Genomic DNA, 21,049 nt, shown 5'->3' with positions numbered 1-21,049 from the left:
ATTTTTTACTCTTATATTGAATTATATTTGATCTACATGTTTTTATATCATATTATATTTTAGTATATAATTACCACCATTAGGGGCAGCGCCCAAAAACCACTCAGTCCTATATTTTCCATTTGTCTCTTGATCTTTCTTGGTGAAAGGATCCGAGTGGTTTTAGGCTGCTAGATATACACTTATCCTTTTTCCCCTAAGAACGTCATACCTCAAACCCACCCACATTACTTGTTTTTCATTATTTGCTTCACCACAGGTTTGTGAAGGCTGCACCATTATGTTCTCCCACTTAGAAAGTAGAAAATTCCTTGTTAAAGATGCTTTACCATGGAACTGAAAGATGAAAACCTAGAGACAGCCATGAAAAGACTGGAAAACTGGCTGTTAAAAGAAAACAATATTTGGTGGGAAGTGGCTACTCTAGAAGAGTGATACAAAGAGAAAGCGAGAGTGAGTCCGCACTAGCAATATAGCTATTAGAGATAACTGATAAATGATAAGATAATTGAAGGAACCAACGTACTAGTTAATCACTTGGACAATCCTGGATAACTGACGGTTGGTGGTTCACCCATAGACTTTGTGTAGTACACATAGAAAAAATACCTTCGCTCTAGGCAAAGACAAGGGGAAACAAATAAATGTCTATACCGGGGCACTCTTGAACAGCAATACAATAGGAAAATGAGGAAAAAATTATAAAACTTAACCTTTAATAATGAACCTTAAAAAGGGAAAGGAAAAAAGGGGGGAATGAAAAAATCTCTGGGTGAAAAAAATGAATAAACAATTAACTGATCATGGTCGTCATAGAGATGTGCATGATAAACTATCGACATATAACTATAGTATGAGCATAATGTATTAATCAATCCACTTGAAATAATTATATTAGGGAGACGAGAGCTAGCACAAACAGGATTATAGGATAAATATTGTATAGATTCTGTTGTAAAATAGTATCCTAAAGTACCCTGTGTTATGAATATCAGCAGTTCATACAGTATAAGTTATTAAGGTCAGTTTGGTCACTAGAATAAGGAGTTATCTAGCACATAGCACATGTCTATGTACAAACACAAGTATATAACAAAATTGGCTATAGATAGATTCTGTACCCAGGAGAAAAAAATATTTTTTAACAAATACAAATATGACTTACGTACACATATAGCAATTATTAATATAAATCATCCTTTCAGGATGATGATAATCAAAACAGGTTAATACCTCACATGAACAGAGTTATGTAAACAAAAATGTATTAAGCAAATTCTGGTGACAAGAGAGACTTACTTATGACACCTATAATGACTCTGTCGCACAACAAATATCAATATGTATCATAAGGCGAAAATATAGCTGATGCGATCCTCTATAGATTTATATTCACTAATTAAATTAAATTGAGAATGGTGTCACACAATAAAACAATGTGCAATGCATTGAATATAGGAAACATCCACAAAGTATAATGCGATATTGGAAAAATGGTAAAATCTAAATCCAATCGCTGCTTCACAAAAATAAAGAATAATAGATAAATGAGTGAATGATCCTATAAGTATATAATGATGGCCTAAACCAGACAGAAGAAAGTAAGACCTGGGATATAATTGCGCAAAACACACTTCTGCTGTCGCCTGTCTAATCCAACAGGGGATGAGAGAGTGTGTATTACGTTGCTCCCAGGTGAAAAGAAAGGCAACGCTTCTGCTTTCTGGGATTTCTAGGTGTATCTCTCCTCTGATAGAGATAGCATTGCAGAGGGAGTAACAGATAGGGGACACAAATGAGAGAGCTTGTTGGAGGGTTAGAAAAGATGTCAAATATGTGTGCTATAGTGAATCCAATCTGCCCCTGAGATATAGGTAAGTAAAGTAGACTGGTACAAAAATAATGCCTCAAGTCTCTATTGTCACCAGAATTTGCTTAATACATTTTTGTTTACATAACTCTGTTCATGTGAGGTATTAACCTGTTTTGATTATCATCATCCTGAAAGGATGATTTATATTAATAATTGTTATATGTGTACCTAATTCATATTTGTATTTGTTAAAAATTATTTTTTTCTCCTGGGTACAGAATCTATCTATATCCAATTTTGTTATATACTTGTGTTTGTACACAGACATGTGCTATGTGCTAGATAACTATTTATTCTAGTGACCAAACTGACCTTAATAACTTATACTGTATGAACTGCTGATATTCATAACACAGGGCACTTTAGGATACTATTAACAGAATCTATACAATATCTATCCTATAATCCTGTTTGTGCTAGCTCTCGTCTCCATAATATAATTATTTCAAGTGGATTGATTAATACATTATGCTCATACTATAGTTATATGTCGCTAGTTTATCATGCACATCTCTATGACGTCCATGATCAGTTAATTGTTTATTCATTTTTTTCACCCAGAGATTTTTTCATTCCCCCCTTTTTTCCTTTCACTTTTTAAGGTTCATTATTAAAGGTTAAGTTTTATAATTTTTTCCTATTGTATTGCTGTTCAAGAGTGCCCCGGTATAGACATTTATTTGTCTTTCCCCTTGTCTTTGCCTAGAGCGAAGGTATTTTTTCTACTCTAGAATAGTACCAGACAGAGCAACTCATCCTCAAGGGGCTAAAGATCAATAAAATGCCATTGTTTAGCGATACTAATACCTGTTTCTTTGAAGAATGAAAGAACATTTTACAGACCTGTTCCTTTTCTCTAATGGACCTGATTTTAAGAGAAAGATGGAAAAAGCTAAGGAGCATAAATGATGAGACAGAAATTTACAAACATTAGTAAAACCTTTTCAAGGTGATAAGGATTTTATAATATTGGAGGAAAGCATAGAGGAGAAAATTCATAAGAATGCCTAGAATGTAATTCAACAGAAACAGAAAAAACTTCTGCGGGATCAAAACCTGTTGAATACATTCAAGGAAAACAAAAAGAACAAGGAAGTCGAAATAGTGATGGAGGAAACCCCCAAATCATTTAGGGGGAACCATATGGAATATAAATACAATAATTAACTCACCTGTCAGAGAAAAGGAGATTTAGAAATAAACAGGGAAATAGAGAAAAATATCAACAAGAGAGAAGGAATTCACATATAGAGAGAGAAGATTTCAGACAGACAGAATGGCAACAATCAAGGAGGACCTGTACAAATGTGAGAAGGAACAATTACAGATAGGAGAAACCAATACCTCTTATGAACAGATACGGTACATTACAGGATGAACCATTTTCACCATACCCCAGAAGATATCCCAATCACCATTTAGGAGATTCTGACATTATAATAAAATCACTAAAAAAAGGGGAACTTTATGGGGTTATAAATATTAAAGAAAAAAGATGAATCCTATTCTTATAAATGTATCCAATTCCACATCCTCAACATCCACAGAGACCAATGATAATAGGAAAGAAGGTACCAAGATTAACGTAAGTTGCAAGGGCTTAAACAAAGATGAAAGAAAAATACTACAGAAAGGACTAAAATTTGCCCTGACCCACAAAGTAAGTTCCTTCAAAACATTTATAGACCTACAAAAATTTGTTAGGAAATTAACCATAAAAAAGTTTTTCCATAAGAAGAAAAAGGAAAACATCAAAGATGAAACAGTTGAAGAGGAGATCATACCCAAACTTAAAAATAAATCCCACTTTTATCCAACCCACATGAAAGTAAATTTCATCAAAACTTTTTCCCAAATGGTTCAGGATGATCTCGAGAAATTCTCAAAAAAATCACAGATTAAAACCAGGAATAATTTATCAAGGAAGGAGAGAAAAGTTATTAAGACATTAAGAGAAGATAAAAACAGTAGTCAAACCGGTAGACAAAGGAGGGGTTGTGGTACTAATGGATAAAGAAAAATATGAAGAGGAAATTATCTGACAATTACAAGAAAGGAACACTTACCAAAAATTAAGAGGCAACCCGACTAATAGAATAAAATTGGAGATGGAATACAGGGAGTTTTAACCGAGGATGAATACAACTTCCTAAAGAAAAAAAATCCCTCTACGCCAGTGATCTACATGTTAGCCAAAGTACACAAGAGTATACAGAATCTCCCCATAAGACCTATCCACCTTTAAAGATTATTTACAAACCCTGGTAAAAAGAAGCCGATCATATTTAAGGGACACTATGGATGTTTTAAAAAAACTATAGAGTACAATGGGATAAAGATATGGTTTTAGCAACGGCGGACATGACCTCTACACTATTATTGATCATGAGCAAGTAAAAAGCGCCATCGCACAATCTTTATCAGAAACAGATATGAGTGTGGATCTTAAAAGTTTTATTCTTGAAGGTATTGAGTTTATTTTAAAAAATAATTATTTATTTTTTAAAGGGACTTTTACCTTCAAGGGACTGCCATGGGGATCAAGTTCGTCCCCAGTTCCACCAACTTGTTTATGGCAATCTGGTAAAAAGGAAACAATATGTGAAACGCTAAATGACGGGGTGAACTTGGTCAAATGGTTCAGATATATAGGTGACATTATTTTTATATGGAGAGGCACAGAAGAAGAGCTCTGACAATTCCCAGAATCCCTTAACAGGAATGATAAAAATATACTTTTAACCTTCAATTTTAGTACATAATCTATTTATTTTTTAGATCTTGAGATATAAATCAGAGACAATTGTATCCATACTAAAGCTGGGTACACACTGACAGATATATCTGTTCAATCTGTCTGGTGGAATGGAAAATCTGGTCTGTCTTTCATGGTTTTGGAGCAAATTTCTATTGGTGTTTGCTCCCATACATTACCAGATTTTCCTTCCCATTAGACAGATTGGACAGATATATCTGTCAGTGTGTACCCATCTTTAGGGTCATCAGAAACCCACAGACTCCAGCACTTACATACATACAAAAAGTGAACATCATAAGAAATGGCTCGAGGGTATTCCTAGGAGTCAGTACATGAGGGTAAAACGAAATTGTATGGAAGACAAGGAATTTCCACAACAAATAAAGTGTATGGAGAAAAAATTGTACAAAGTGGATACAAACCGGATTTGTTGAAAAAGGTGGAAGAAAATGCATACCAGACTCAAAGGGAAAGCCTGTTAATACATAAATTGAAGGACAGAACTAAAGTTGAAAAAGTGGAATGGGCCTTCTTCACACAATATAGTAATGAACATAAAGAAATAGAGGGTATTATGAAAAAAACATTGGAACATATTACAATGTGATCCGCTGTTGAAGGAGATCATCCCTCAAGTACCTTCATTCATTTACCTCAAAGCTCCCAGTCTCAAGAATAAACTGGTCTTTAGATGAAAAAGAACAAAGGGGTTCCATAGGTGCGGGCTGTGTTTAGCATGCCGCACTATAAAAAGTGAAGTATCCAAATTTAAAGAATTTGACGTCAACAATAAGAAGTAAAAGATTAACAAGTTTATAACTTGCAATAGTAACAATGTCATCTACTTAATAGAGTGCAAATGTGGCCTAAGATATGTAGGGAGAACTGCAAGACCCCTTAAAACCCGCCTTGATGAACACCTAAGGAACATTAAGAAAGGTTCCGTTCCACACTCCGTCCCTGAACATTTAAAAAAAATGCACAATTGTTCTTCGAGCGGCATCAAGGTATTGAGAATATTAGAGGAAATTGGCGACAGAAAAATGTTGAAAACATGCTGGCCAAAGCGGAGATGCGGTCCATTTTTAACTTAAAAACACTTACACCAAAGGGATAGAATGCTGACTTCAAATTAAAATGGTTCCTCTAATAACATTGATGCTGCTTTTATCCATTATTACTTTGTCCCCTTTTTATTAAAATTTTACTATTTTATCCATTTCTCCTTTTTTGGATGATATATTATCTTCTCTATTTATATGTTATATATTTTTCTATAATGTTATTTTTATATATCTTTATTAATGTCATTTATTTATGGAATGGATAGCCTCAATATATGTAAATTTATAAATATAAGATCCATAATGCATATTTATTGTCCCTTTACCCCTTTTCCGTATGTACCGCCGGAAAAGAGAAAGCCTTTCCTCCGTATGTGATATTCCACATACACGGAGGTGGTTATAAAAATCCATTGCTAATGATGGTTCCCTTAACCAAAAGGGACGAACTTCACCAATGCACTTCAGTTTATGAGAGGAATCGCGGAACATCACTTCTGGCGAGCACCGGTAGTACCGCGATCACTGAGAGGACATTACTGCCGGACGGAACACACATCATCCTCACAGTATCTGCGGGGATCACCAGAAGTATCGAGTCCTGTGATACGATGTGTTTTATATATTTTGTGAAGATCTATAGTATCTTTTGAAGGTATTTTTTACACTAATACATTTTTGACTCTTATATTGAATTATATTTGCTCTCTATGTTTTTATATCATAATTACTCACCATCATCAGGGGCAGAGCCCAAAAACTGCTCATTCCCATATTTTCATTTTGTATTGTTCTCTTGGTCCTTCTTGGTGAAAGAATCCGAGTGGTTTTAAGCTGCTAGATAAACATATATCCTTTTTCCCCTAGGAGCGCCATACCTCAAACCCACCCACATGACTTGTTTTCCACTATATAAATAAAGGTTACTACTAATAATAATAATAGTGTGTGGGAATCTCATGGAAAGGTGAATATACATATAGAAGGGAATTCAATAACGTGGTAATTTTTTGCTCACTAAGTTTTCGCACTCTTCGCGTACGAACCCCGCTTATCGCGACTATTTGCGCACCTGTTTTTCGCACAGTTCAATTCCAATAGTTGTCATGCGGCATACGCATGAAAATTTCTTCCTGGTTTTACCCGCAATAAATGTAGGTGAAAATGGGGAAATTTGCCTGTACCACAAAAAAAGGAAAAGTGATATATGATAACAATGTAGAAGTGTATTAGTGGCCTTAATTAAAGTATTTGGGATTCTTAAATTGTGTCAAATGGTTGTTATTTAATTATATGCATAGTTATAAATCAGTCAAATCAGGGGCTTTTAGACTCAGTCCCCAGACACCCCCCCTCCACACTGAGTCTTACTCAGCTGGCGGGCGGCCGTTCACCATTGCGACCATCGACCACCGATGGTCGTGATGGTGATCCCAGCCTGCGACCTCTGTTGCAGTGCTGGGATCGCAAATGCAGCAGGGGGTGACATTTTTACCTTGAAATGGGGATTTTCCCCAACTTTTACCGGCTCAGAAGCTGTGAATACTTTTCATGACTGTATGTTATGGAGAATTCACACTCGCGATAATCACGGCTAATAGGATTCCGCGATAAAAATAAATTCACAGGATAAGCCATTTTTTACAAAAAAGCGGCTTTTCGCGGCTAGTTGAATTCCCCCCATAGTGTGGATCTGATTAATTACATTTAAGGTTCTAAATACATTGCACGTACCTTTAAAAGATAAGCCCGCAAAATCACTAAACTATTTTCTTCCCAAGTGGATGGAACAATACGCAATCTGAACCCAGATTAGAATAAAAAAGGATAAAAAGTAAAGGGGCCTTTGTATTATTGAAAAGTTTAATAATGATAAATGATATAGTAAGTAATGTATTCAACTATTGGAAGGCGCACTGAAGCTTTTAAAGAATAATAATTCTTATATTGCCTTGAACAGTGTATTGTGTGTAATGCTTTCAGCAGTGCTTCTAAAAAAAGTATTACAAAATACAAATTCACTGTGTAGTAATTCTTGAATGAACAATATATTCCAGTATACTAGTAGTTCTCTGGTCTTATGTACAACTTGTAAATCTCTAAAGTAGAAGTCACTGCGATAAGTAATCACGGATTATCAATTTAAATGTGCCCCTCACCAGTGTAGCCATCAGGAGGGACTGCTAGGACTGGAGTCCCGGGCCCAGACAGGGAGGGGGCGCACCCCTGGCTTCTACCACCAATACCCTGAGAGCTGCACAGTGGAGGAACTCCCGTAGGCCATGGAAGCTTTGGCCTCCAGATGCCAGATGTCAGGGAGGCACAGAGAGATCCAATTATAACCGCTGCCTGCACCCGCTGATCACTGCAGTGGTGCAGCCAGCGGTTATCGATGTACCTATCTTACCCATTACTGTGGGGTCCGTCCGGGCAGCTGCTTGCCGACAGATGCCTGGTACAGTAAAGTTGTTTTCTTTTTAATTGAGACAAGGCACACGTGACATCATTACAGAGCAGCCAGAAGACACAGGAGAAGGTAAGTGTCTGTGGGCTGGATGTGGGGGATGGTTGGAAATACAGAAGGGGTACTGGTCAGAGAGACAGAAGGGGTGCCGACTGGGAAGACAGAAGGGGTGCTGGCTGGAGAGACAGAAGGGGTGCCGGCTGGGGAGACAGAAGGGGTGCTGGCTGGGGAGACAGAAGGGGTGCCGGCTGGGAAGACAGAAGGGGTTGTGGCTGGAGAGACAGAAGGGGTGTTATCTGGGGAGACAGAACGGGTGCTGGCTAGAGAAACAGAAGGGCTGTTAGCTGGAGAGGCAAAAGAGTGCTGCTGGAGCTGGAAGGACACTGTGGGACTGGAGTTGTAGAAACATGGGGGAGGTGAGCCTACCTATTTTGTCAGTTCCATGCCCCACAATTTCTGATGGCAGCCCTGATTCCCACCCCGAGGGCAAACCATGATGTAGAACACTGAGGCTTTGGTTGATGCCATTATGCCTATGTCTGCCAGAACATGATGGAACTTGTGGGACTACAGCCAGCATGCTCTGGCAACCAGGGCCCGTGAGATACAAAAAATTAAATTTGAATTAGAGTAAAATTTTCTCAAGCCTTCGTTTACTAATTTATTATTCAGGTAAATCCTAAATATTTCTTCCTGAAGTAATCCAAATCTTTTCCACTGCATAACCCAAAAGGAAATAACAACAAAACTTAACCACCAAATGACATAGAACTGAATGACTGAACCTAAGTGTAGTATTACTTAATGCTTATTTCTTATTAATGCTTTTGGCAGCATCTACAGTACAGTTTAGTATAATCTCACAGCGTGTTCTCTGGGGTGTGGTATGGTAAGTCAACATTTATTATGTCGACTTGCATCAGGTCAACATGAGAATTTTGACATGGTCGAAATGTAGCTGGTCGACATGCTTAACAGGTCAACATCCATCATGTTTACATGGATGACATGTCGACATAATAGAAAATTGACCTTAAGTCCCTGGTGGCCCAGTGGTCACTTACCTGGTCCCAGCCGCTCTAGCAACTGCTCCTTTGGTCCCGGCGGTCACATGTGCAGCACTTCCGGCGCAGACGTCGGATCGTTATTCCCCAATCCTTATTCCTAATCCCTTACTCTTCCCCTAGTGCCTAACTCCCCACACCACCGCAGCCTAACCCTAAAGTCCACCCACAGCCTAACCTCCTGACAGCACCTAACCCTAAGCGGTGGCATTCTGAGAATATCAAGATTTTACATGGCAACATGTCAGATGTTGATATTGTGAACATGTCGACATTCTGAGGATGTTGACATGGGGTATGTCGACATTCTAATGTCAACAGTATGGTGAATTTCAACATTGTCATTTTCGCCCATGTGACCGGTTTTCGTTCACTACATATAATGGAATCAGCATGCAAATTGATATTTACAAATGAAAGATGTAATAGGAAGTTTAGAAACTACATATTATGTAGACTTTTAACCTCAAGCAGTCATAAGAGGACATTCAGTAAGCAGAGGTGACCACCAAGGATGCAGGAGAAATGTTCAGAGCATCTCACCTATGCGGAGAAATAGAGTCCACCTCTGTATCATAACCTACAGACTCACTAATATGAACTGATTGTCTCCACTCAGTAGATCCTGAGACCATGCTGTAATATAGAATAGCTGGTGTGACAACATACACTATGCCAAGAGCATTTGTACAATCTAAACTACATACACCAAGTGTTTCTGATCCAGGTTCATGTTTACAAGTTGTTTTTCTTCTGGCGGACCATGATAAGTAACTATGTATACCAGGCCCTGTCTTATCTGCATTTTAGTTTGGTCATGGTGTCTAAGCAGAATATTGATAAGTAAGTGATGCTGTTTATAACTATACAGGGAAATAGTTTCATAGAACTGACTGAAGAAAAAAATATCAAAATACTGTTTTCAAAGAACAGCTGTACTATGCCAATAAAACAAACTTTACTAAGCCGCCCTTACGAACTAATATATATGGCTGCAGATATGTATGGTCTGAGTCTGCCTTTTTATTCAATACAATGTAAGGTACTGTATACAGTCCTATAGTCGACATTCGCAATGTCGACACTGCAATGTCGAATAGTTCAGAATGTTGGCATTCATATTGATGACATACTGCATGTTTAATTATGAACTTAGGACCTCATTCAGAGGCGCTCACAAAATGCGAGCGATCGCTCTGAATGAGGGTGGCCGCTTCCATTTTCTGAGCTGGTCGCTCGCTAGGCTGTGGGTTACCACCCACAGCTTTAACGAGCGGCCAGGATGATGGTCACGATGATGGTCGCGACCATCGGGGCTTGCAACGAGACCCTTGTGGTAGGGTCTCGTCTGCCGCAAGCCCCAGAGAGCTTCCGGCTCTAATAGAGCCGGAAGCTCTCCCACTGTCATCACTGGTGATGTCAGTGGGGCCGCCCACAAATGGCAGGCGTTCTCTTGGGAACGCCTCTGTTTGTGAAACCACCCCCCCGCCACGCCTACAAAACGGGGCGTGCTGTCAATCAACATCGACAGCCGCCCCTTTTGTAGTGAGCTCCGGAGCGAGAGAATTTCTCTCTTGCTCCGGGGCTTGCGCACGCGCAGTGCGGCCGCTGCGCGTTCGCAGAGCCTAACATCGACCTGCTTGCAAGCGCTTGCAAGCAGGTCTGAATGAGACCCTTAGTGTTAGGATCAGGCTATGGCTAGGGTTAGTCTTGGCTACGGTTAGGGTCAGGCTGTGGCTAGGGTTAAGGTTAGATAGTATTGTTGATATTCTCATCGTCTCAATGTTAGTGTCGATATTGAGACCCTGTTGACATTCAGACCATGTCGACCTTAATATGTCGACACAGTGAATGTCAAACTCATATACCACACCCCAGTGTAAGCCTTAACCTTTGGAATTTTGGTTTGTGACAATAGCTGTATAACAAATTTTGATTTACTCATACAAATATTCTTAAACCGGCCCACTGTTCATATGTTTGCAGGTTCCTCTCACTAAGCTTAATGTTTACTTCATACATTAATGCTACATTTGACATCTTACAGCTGTTGCATGCAAAGTTGATCTTTCTCAATGTATGATGATTTTAGTTAGAAACTGGTCATTATGGTGAGTGATGCTGTAATATTAGTCTCAGGTGTTTATGAACTGCAGCTCTCTTCTCTAAATTCGATTTTAAAGCACTAAGAACCAGAAGTGTACAGCAGTAGCTAACAATCTACACTCACCCACATGTATTTGAATTCACAATTTCCTCCAGGAAATACTGATTCAGAGATGGATGCAATACAGATAATTAAGCAGCTGAGTGACTATCAGTAATCTGTGCATGCGTCTGAGTCGCACTGCGCATGCCTCAAGTTTTATTACCGTTGTTGCACGCAGTGAGGATTTATTTGCACAGTGTTTGGCAGGCAGGAACTGGTTGTGGGCAGTAATGAGGGGGCTGCAACTCAATTGCAGGCGTGTCGCGACTATTTTGGGGGCATGTCTGTGCCTGCAACTGCGATCCCATATGCAGTAATATTGGTCCAGCATCTGAGTTCCTGCGCCCATTCTACATGACCATAGGGTCACTCAGAAGGCCGATCGCACACTGCTGCATCATTGTACACGTTCACTTGGATTTGCAAAGCCACCGGTGGGTGTCTCACTCTCAATGCCAATCCCAGCAGCTGCGACATTTGTATATTTTCACACAGCTGCTACATACCTATTTGCAGCTGCAGTGACATTAGTGTATTTCTCTGAATCAGTCCCATCCGTTTTTATTCACCATTACCAAGCCTATTATTTTATCTCAATGTATTTTCCTTGCATCTAGATTCCTGGGGTAAATTTACTAAGATGGGAGTTCTACGAAGAAGTGATGTTGCCCATAGCAACCAATCAGATTCCAGGTATTATCTTCTAGAAGGTGCTAGATAAATGAGAAGTAGATTCTGATTGGTTGCTATGGGCAACATCACTTCTTAAATAGAACTCCCATCTTAGTAAAGTTAATCCCTAATGTGGAACATATCTGTTAGTTTTCATTAGGCCAAAGTTGTTATGCTTATTAGTCCCTTTTCAATCCAAGCTGCATGCTGTTAGCTACTATAAACCGGATTACCTGGACAGGATAACCTCACCTCACGTTCATCCTTGCACCCTATAAAGGTATGAGCAAAAACAAGCAACATTTTCCCTTCCATACATATGTGCACAGTGCAGGGTTGTTCCGCTAATTGATCCTGTCCTTTACTCTGTGAACTTGATATTGGAAGAGCTGCATAGAGCATCTGCTGATTAGAGTAAACCCACATAATAGACATTTCATTATGTAACACCATTTATTTTTACAGCTCACACAGATTTGAGGGTCTTGGTCTCTCCTCAACCCGTAACTGTCTTTTTGGGGCTGCAGGACCAACATTTGGGTATGTCTGGGGCAGATTTTGTTTTCTCTAGCCTCCCATATGACACTTTTATGAATCCTGTGCTCAGATGTTTTTTGAGAATTTGGGACAGAAGTAACTTATTTTGTAAACCTTGATTTCCTTCCCGTTGTTTGTCGGCCATTGTTGGAAGCTGCTTGTATCCTCCATTTCTTATTTCCTTGGCATTTTTCAGCACAGGTGATTCTGTTATCAACAGGGCTGACGAGTCACTTATAACAACATAACACTATTGTCACAAATGCTGAATATTGCTTATAATGGGCCTCATTCTGAGTCGGACGCAGTTGCGATGTTGGACACGGTTGAGCGATGTTTTTGTAAGATAGGCCTTACCTGAAGTGGTTCTGTTATGGACACCCCTCTGATGGCCATCCCTATTCTGCCCCGATAACATCACATACACACGTTGCCCCCATAGACTTACACACATATGCTGCCCCCATAACCACACAGACACACACCACGCTACACTCATAGCCTCACACACACACCACGCTACACTCATAGCCTCACACACACACACACACACACACACATCACACGCTGCCCGCATAACCTCATACACACATGCTGCCTTCATAGCCTCACACACACACCACATGCTACTCTCATAACCTCACACACATACCACATGCTACACTAATAGCCTCACACACACACATACCACACACTGCCCGCATAGCCTCACACACATGCTGCCTTCATAGCCTCACACAAACACCACATGCTACACTCATAGCCTCACACACACACACATACCACACGCTACACTAATAGCCTCACACACACCACATGCTGCCCGCATAGCCTCACACACATGCTGCCTTCATAGTCTCACACACACACTACCCTCATAGCCTCACACACATACCACGCGCTACACTCATAGCCTCACACACACACCACACGCTGCCCGCATAGCCTCACACACACATGCTGCCTTCATAGTCTCACACACACGCACACTACACTCCTAGCCTCACACACACACACGCTGTCCCCAAATCCTCACACATAAACACTACTCCCTTCACACCCTCCCTTATTTGGCACACTTAGCACTCCGCCACCCTTACTTGGCACACTTAGCACTCCGCCACCCTTACTTGGCACATTTAGCACTCCCCCACCCTTACTTGGCACACTTAGCACTCCCCCACCCTTACTTGGCACTATTAGCACCCCTCCTCCCTTTTGGGCACACTTGGCACACCCATCCTCCCTTACTGATTTATTTATTAACAGTTATTTATATAGCGCCACCTTAATGTAATCAAATCATATACACGAGAGAATAGAGCCTTGACTGTTACTAATAAATGTGAAAGGCACATTTCCATATAAAATGTCATTAAACATCTCCACATCCATTGTTTACACCTTTGAAAGTTGAATTGGATTTTTTTTCCTGCAGTTGTCAAAACTCAAAATAGAAATGGTAAGTAGTGCTCAGAGACGGCCGTGACTGGAGATGAATTAACAAGCATCAGCTGGAATGGTCAGCCAATCAGACGCAGCTAGATAGTGTTGCTGATGTTCATCATCATCATCATCATCATGTTTTATTGCACCAGAACTTTAGTACCTTCCTATAGAAGTGTCTATGGATATGTCCACTTCTAATTATGCTGCATCTCCAAGGGGAAGCTATACTTACATGAACTGAACATGCCGATACTATATTCTACTTATGATTGCCCACCCCCATATTCCCTAGGCATAACGGGATGCAAGTCTACAATATACAAAAGTTTAGATAGGGACACAATTTGATGATCAAGTACAATACGGAAATGCGCTTATTCACACCACATACAACCACCACTAACTAAGGACCTGTGTGTATAACTAATCCCAGAGCAGAAGTGATTTTCTTTTTTGCCGCTTTGCTTTTCACAGTGTTCTGGACCACAGGTTTCAGGATAAGAGATCACAAACATAATTTATGTGGTTTTATTCAGAGGATAACTCCATGAGATATTGTTCACGCCTCTCCCCCTGTAACCTGAAGCAGATGGTGTCCTCCCTACACTTCAGCTTACAAGTACCTCCTAGTTGAGCCACAGCTCACCATATCGGCTTCAACCACCAACCCCAGAGTTGTTTCTATTTGAACTTCTCCAGGTGTAGCTGAGTTGTTCATGTTTCTGCTACTTGGCGAAAAGCTGGTTATGAGACAAAACAAGTTCCATGTGGTTCTCCTTTAACAGTATTTTAACTTTGTAAAATGTGTTTAAGTGCTGTCACTTTCTCTCTTCATATCGTAGGCTCCTATTAGGCCAATGCTAATTTCAGACATCTGGATGTTCCCCTTTATTGCAGTGATTGCAGTTGCAGTACTGCTGTGAGTTGGGCTTGGTTGGGACAGCGGAGGATGTGTCTTGCAGCAGTATACCTGTTTTTTAAAATGCTGCCTAAAACTTCTGCTGAGCCAGCACAGAGCAAATGGGTTGACACAGGAATTGGCAAAAGCTAATATGCGGGCAAAAATGGTGGCAGAAAGATGGAGCACAGAGGAATTCACAGCCGAGTGGTATGTGAAGGATCGATAGAGGTAGAGGATATGATTAGGCAGCCAACAGAAGGCAAAGAGAGCAACCAGCACCAGGACTGTTTTTGCAACTCTTTTGCGGGACTCAATCTAGAAAAGATAAAAATAAAAGTGATTTAGTGCTTGAGGATATAAAATATTTATAAAGTATATACATAGCTGTACAGCTTCCCCACAAAGGAACCCTTCAATCTGACTTAATGGCATAGCAGAGAAACAGTGAGTACAGTGCAGGAGAGATCAGTGAGGCTTTCAAATATCAGATTCCCTGTTCCCGACCTAGTTTTTGTAGTAAAAAAGATTTCATATTTACCAGTCACAATTTGTACTTCAGGCAAACATGAAATCTAACAAAATAAAGTACAAACAAAGAAAACCTGTTAAGGTGATTATTCCCAATTTCAAGGGAAATTTCATCCTGAACAGGATCAATCATCCAATTAATCTGAATAAAAAAACTCAGTAAGTCCCATTCAGAGTCAAATCTCTCTGTTGAGGACAGATAGGGGTATATTTACTAAAGTGCAGGTTTTTAGAAGTGGAGTTGTTGCCCATAGCAACCAATCATATTCTAGTTATTATCTTCTAGATTCTAGAAGGTGCTAGATAAATGATAAGTAGAATCTGATTGGTTGCTATAGGCAACATCTCCAGTTCTAAAAATCTACACTTTAGAAAATATACCCCTAAGTCTATGCATGGGAATGAAGTGCTATACATGTCACAAAATGTATACACAGGTATGGCATCTTTTATCTAAATGGTTGAGGCTTGCTGTACTCTGGAAGAGGGGTGTACACAAACACTGCTTTCCAACAAGACCAGGTCCCCTTATTTCTGTCTATGATATTATTGTCCTTATTACATTATTTAGCAATGATCCTTGCAGTAGCTAAAGGAGGAGGTGCTTAGTGAGTATGTCTTTGTGTTTGACACTATCATTGACTATAATACTAGTAACAATGTAGCTATGTTAGATATGTGATCGGTATGAATGACCGGTAAGAATGAAATCCCGATGCCGGCAGGCCGGACAGCGGAGATCCAGACGGAGGTAAGTAAACTACCTAACCCTCCCTTACCCCCCCAGCCCTCCTTTAGGGGTGCCTAACCCTAACCTCCCCCCTGGGGTGCCTAAATCTAACCCCCCTCCCCGCACACTAAACCTAACCCTCCCGGACGGGGGGGGGGGGTGCCTAACCCTAACCTTCCCCCGGGGTTGCCTAACTTTAACCCCACCTTCCCCTAGCCTAACCTTCCCAGGGTGGTGCCTAACCCTAAATCCCCCTGGGGCCAGTGCCAGATTAATGTTGACAAGGGCCTGGAGCTGAAATTTATGAAGGGCCTATTGTGTGCTGCTGCAAGGGGTGTGACCAGCGCTGTCGGATTTACCAAGCTACAGAACGTGAATCTTATAGTAGCCTACATTTTGCATGCAGATGCACCCGCAGTCTCACATAGAATATAGGCATGCAGCATATCATTTTAATCAGCATAAGCTGTTTGTGCATCCTATTTGCATTGCTTTGTGAATAAAATGCATTTTAAGGGAAAAAAGTTGCATGCAAAAGATGCTCGGCACTATCAAGTTATGTTTAACGCTCAAAGAGGCTAGATGAATGTGGACATATTTGTAATACAGAAAGCATCTCAGTGTCCGCCATATAATACAGAGAGCATTGTAGTGACTGTCATATAATACAGAAAGCATCATAGTGACCGCCAGTATGATACAGAGAGCATTGCAGGGACCACCATATAATACAGACAGCATTACAGTGACCGCTATAAATAATACACCAAGCATCCAAGTGACTGCTAATACACAGCTACACACCATGGCTCCTGCATTGGGATAAATCATACAAGCTGCTGGCAGTTCTATATATGTATACAGGGGCAAATATAGGATCTCTAAAGGGGGGGTTTCCACAATACACCACTAAAGTGTGCATGACCGCCATGCAAGGGGGTGTGGGTATATTTATGGCTAATTCTAGAGCACATCCACATGAAATATGATGCCTTAAGCTAGGTATCCACTAAAGCAACTGAGTGGCCGAACGGCAGCCGGCCGACCAAGTGGCCAATTTGGTAAGTGATACATACTTACCAAAGGGCCACTCGGTCTGAAAAAAAAACACAACTTGGCCGGCATTTAAATTTGGCCGCCCAGTTGTGATGCAGGGGCGGAACTAGACTTTTCTTTTAGGGGGGGTTCCTCTCATTTTCAGGCAATAACCTTACGCCATTGCTTTGTGTATCCATTCCTGTCTCCATCTATTTATCTTTTTGCTTCTTCTTTCCTTTTTTTCCCCTTTCATTTTCAATTTTACACTCTGCTCCTTTGTTATTATGTGACATGTATGCTGTGTGCATGGCTGCAGTAAGAAGGCCCCCCACATGAAAATACCAAACATAAGGGCTTTGCATAAAAGAAAGAAAAAGCACATAGGCCCCCACATTAGAAAAAAAAAACACATAGGCCCCAGCATGAAAAAAAAAAACACATAGGCCCCCACATTACAAAAAAAACACATAGGCCCCCACATTAGAAAAAAAAACACATAGGCCCCAGCATGAAAAAAAAACAACAACACATATTCGCTACCACATGAGAAAAAAAACCCATAAAAAATTAAATAAAAAATTTCAATCAATATCCATCACAATTACTGTCAGCCTGATTCTGTGAGCTTGTGGTGGGCTGCTGTGGCATCCTTAATGTGGCTGCTTGGAGTTGGTGGCTAGTGCAGACTCAGGGGGAGCAGTGACAGTCCTCTCCTCTGAGCAGTCCTCTCCTGGCACTGAGCAGTCAGTGCCAGGAATCCCTGAATGGTTCCTTAAATGTACTGCAATGAAATTCACTGCCACAGCGCAGCCTCCGCCTTCCTCCACTCCAGAAAGCGCCATATCGAAGCTCAATCTTGTGACAGTGAGTCAGAGCAGACTGTGTGTGGGCCGCAGCTGATGCCTGTGCCTGCCCCCTTAGTCCTCTCCTTCTCTGAACAGCCTCAGTGGCAGGTTGTTAGACAAAGAGGCAGGCGGATCACTCAGTGACACGGGGGGAAGGGCTTGAAGTGGCAAGCACGGGTGCCTCCACAGCTCACCCCGGCTGTCTCCGTCTGCCCTGCCCGCACACACAGGCAGGGATACCAATATATATGCAGGATATATCAGCATCGTCTGTGTTGCAGGGCCGACCTGATATGTCTGTGAACAATGGGCCTGATTCAGACCCACTCGCAAGCGGCTGTCCGCTCGCAAGTGGGTCGATGTTGTGCACTGCGCATGTGCACGACAGCGGGAGCACCGTCGTGCGCATGCGCCAGACGCGACGAGCGAAGGACTTTCCTTCGCTCGTTGTGCCTGATCAAAGGGGGCGTGCTGTCAATGTTGATTGACAGCACGCCCCCTTTGGTGGGCGTGCCAGGGGCGTGCCTCGCAGACGGGGGCGTTCCCAAGGGAACGCCTACCGTCAGAAGCCGGCCCACTGACATCCCTAGTGATGTCAGTGGGAGTGATAGAGCCAAAATCACTCCGGGCCTTGCGGTTGAAAAACACAACCGCAGGCTCCGGCTCGCAGTGGCGATGGTCGCGATGGTCAAGACCATCGCGGCCATCAACCTGCACGCTCGTATAGGCTGTGGGTGGTGACCCACAGCTATATGAGCGTCCAGGAGGACGCTCCATAATTATGGAGGACGGCCCTCATTCAGAGCGTGCGCTCTGCTCAGAGCGTCCGGTTCTGAATGAGGGCCAATGTCGTTCACAGATATATCGTCTGTACAGACCCGCAACTGCACTTTGCTATATGTGATTTGCTGGCTGCACGAACGGCATATGGCATAGTGTGTACCCAGCATCACACTCACAAGGCAGGAATTAGGCTTAAATGGGCAGTACTTGTATTTTATTTTTTTTATATAGATAAAAGGGACTCACTGGATTCTTCCCCAGTGCAGGTCCCACTTCTCCCTGCACCCCCAGCACTGGGCAAACTAGCAGGAACTGTTTCTGCTCACCTCTTCTCTTGGGTTTCCACTCCATGCACACACTATCCTACAGAGGGTCCCTGGAACTCTTCTTACAAGCCAGTTCATCTGCAACTATCCCTCCTGCACTTCTCAATGCACGACGACTCCTCCCTATCCCATTCATTGCCTGGCTGCCACAGATGTGTCACTGCAGGGTCCCGTCTGCACCGAGTGACAACACTATTGTTTGCTCCATTTATGACCTGGGGGCGGAGCTTCGGACGGTCCGGGGGCGGAGCTTCGGACGATCCGTGGGCGGAGCTTCGAACGGTCCGGTGGCGGAGCTTCGGGTGGCCCCGAGGGTAGGCGAGGTGTCAGGTAGCCGGGGACTCCAGGGTAGGGTAGCTAGGACTCCAGGAGGCTAATGATCGGAGTAGTGACAGGAAGAAAAAAATTGCCTGTCATCACTGCCTGCTCTGCAGAGGATGCTGAGGGTCTATTTTCATGGGGAGGCCTGGAGCTGTAGCTCCACCCGCCCCATTGTTAATCCGGCCCTGCCTGAGGCACCCTAAACCTAACCCCCCCCCGCGCGGCTATGAGGATGCGCGGCCCGTGCTTACCTCGTTCGATCCTGCGTCGTTCTGGATTCTGGCATTCAGGATTATGATAGGCATCGGTGCCGACGCCTATCAATAATCCCTAGCCGGCATAGTGCCGTCAGGATTGTGACCGGCGGCTGCATCACGTTACATATAGGATGTGGTAGTCTCTAATGCTGGGTACACTCTAAACTAGTGGTTCCCAAACTTTTTTGAATCACATCGCCCTAGAGTATCAGCATTGTTTTCTTGGCACCCCTAAGTTTAAATTTGTTATTGTGAAATTCAGAAAAAAAAATCAAGTAAAATAGTAAAGTGGAGTAAATTGTGCTTACCTGCCATCCTTAGGTTCAGTTATGTGGTGGTGGACAGGTTTGCACTTCTGTTTGTTGACATATTTACATTACATTGACCATAAATAACTTGATTTGGTGCATGGCAGCATGGCCTCCGCTGATGATATTGCCCGTCAGACCTGCATGCAGATCCGATGGGCGATGTCGCTGATGACGCATGGGAGCGTGCATCATCAGCAACATAACGGGTACACACTGGCCGATGTGGACGATATGTTATCTGACCCGCCAGATCGGACAACATATCGTCTAGTGCATGGGTCTTCAACCTTGGCCCTCCAGCTGATGTGGAACTACACATCCCAGCATGCATTGCCACTGTTTAGATATAACACCATGCTAAAACTGTGGCAGGGCATCCATGGGTCTATAGTTCCATAAGCAGCTGGAGGGCCAAGGTTGAAGACCCCTGGTCTAGTGTGTACTCTGCTTAAGTTTGCTCTACTGTACAAAAAAAGGCGTGGCCATGTTGGCAATGGGAGTTTGGACCAGGGAATGGCCTAATTTTGATCCAATGTTGTAATTAGAAATGTTCTTCGGAATGGTTATACTGTAAATAATGACAAAAAATAAATAAAAAACACTTTCTGAAATCAAGAAGGGATGTGAGGAGGAGATTGCAGTTCATACATTCTTACCTGATATGGAAACATTAATACATGTTTGTCTATATTACTAGATAATTTATATTAATCTGACTACTTGAAGGTGATCCTGCTGCTCATGGGTAACAGAATATCTGTACAGTTTGGTTGACCAAATTGGACAAGATCAATTGCAGAGTGCATTAGGACCTGTTAGTGCAGTTGGACAGATAAGGCACACACAGGCCAGTAGGGGTCATCTTCCAACCATATTTATGAACATTTCCAATTAGGAAGCTCTTAAAAAATTGATAGCC

General features: G+C 41.8%; 1 protein-coding gene across 1 annotated transcript in view; it reads right to left on the bottom strand.

Annotated features, from left to right (window-relative positions):
- Window positions 1–13,872: 13,872 nt before the first annotated feature.
- Window positions 13,873–21,049, bottom strand: part of BRS3 (bombesin receptor subtype 3) — a 30,120-nt gene continuing 22,943 nt past the window's right edge. The window contains exon 3 of the mRNA XM_088465850.1: window positions 13,873–15,306. Within this exon, the coding sequence (XP_088321976.1) occupies window positions 14,899–15,306 (408 nt within the window). The 3' untranslated portion in view covers window positions 13,873–14,898. The remainder of the gene's footprint in view (window positions 15,307–21,049) is intronic.

This window comes from Taudactylus pleione, unplaced genomic scaffold (assembly GCF_031769625.1).
Source record: "Taudactylus pleione unplaced genomic scaffold, aTauple2 ptg000064l, whole genome shotgun sequence".
Lineage (NCBI taxonomy): Eukaryota > Metazoa > Chordata > Amphibia > Anura > Myobatrachidae > Taudactylus > Taudactylus pleione.
This window is presented reverse-complemented; position numbering and strand designations above follow the sequence as displayed.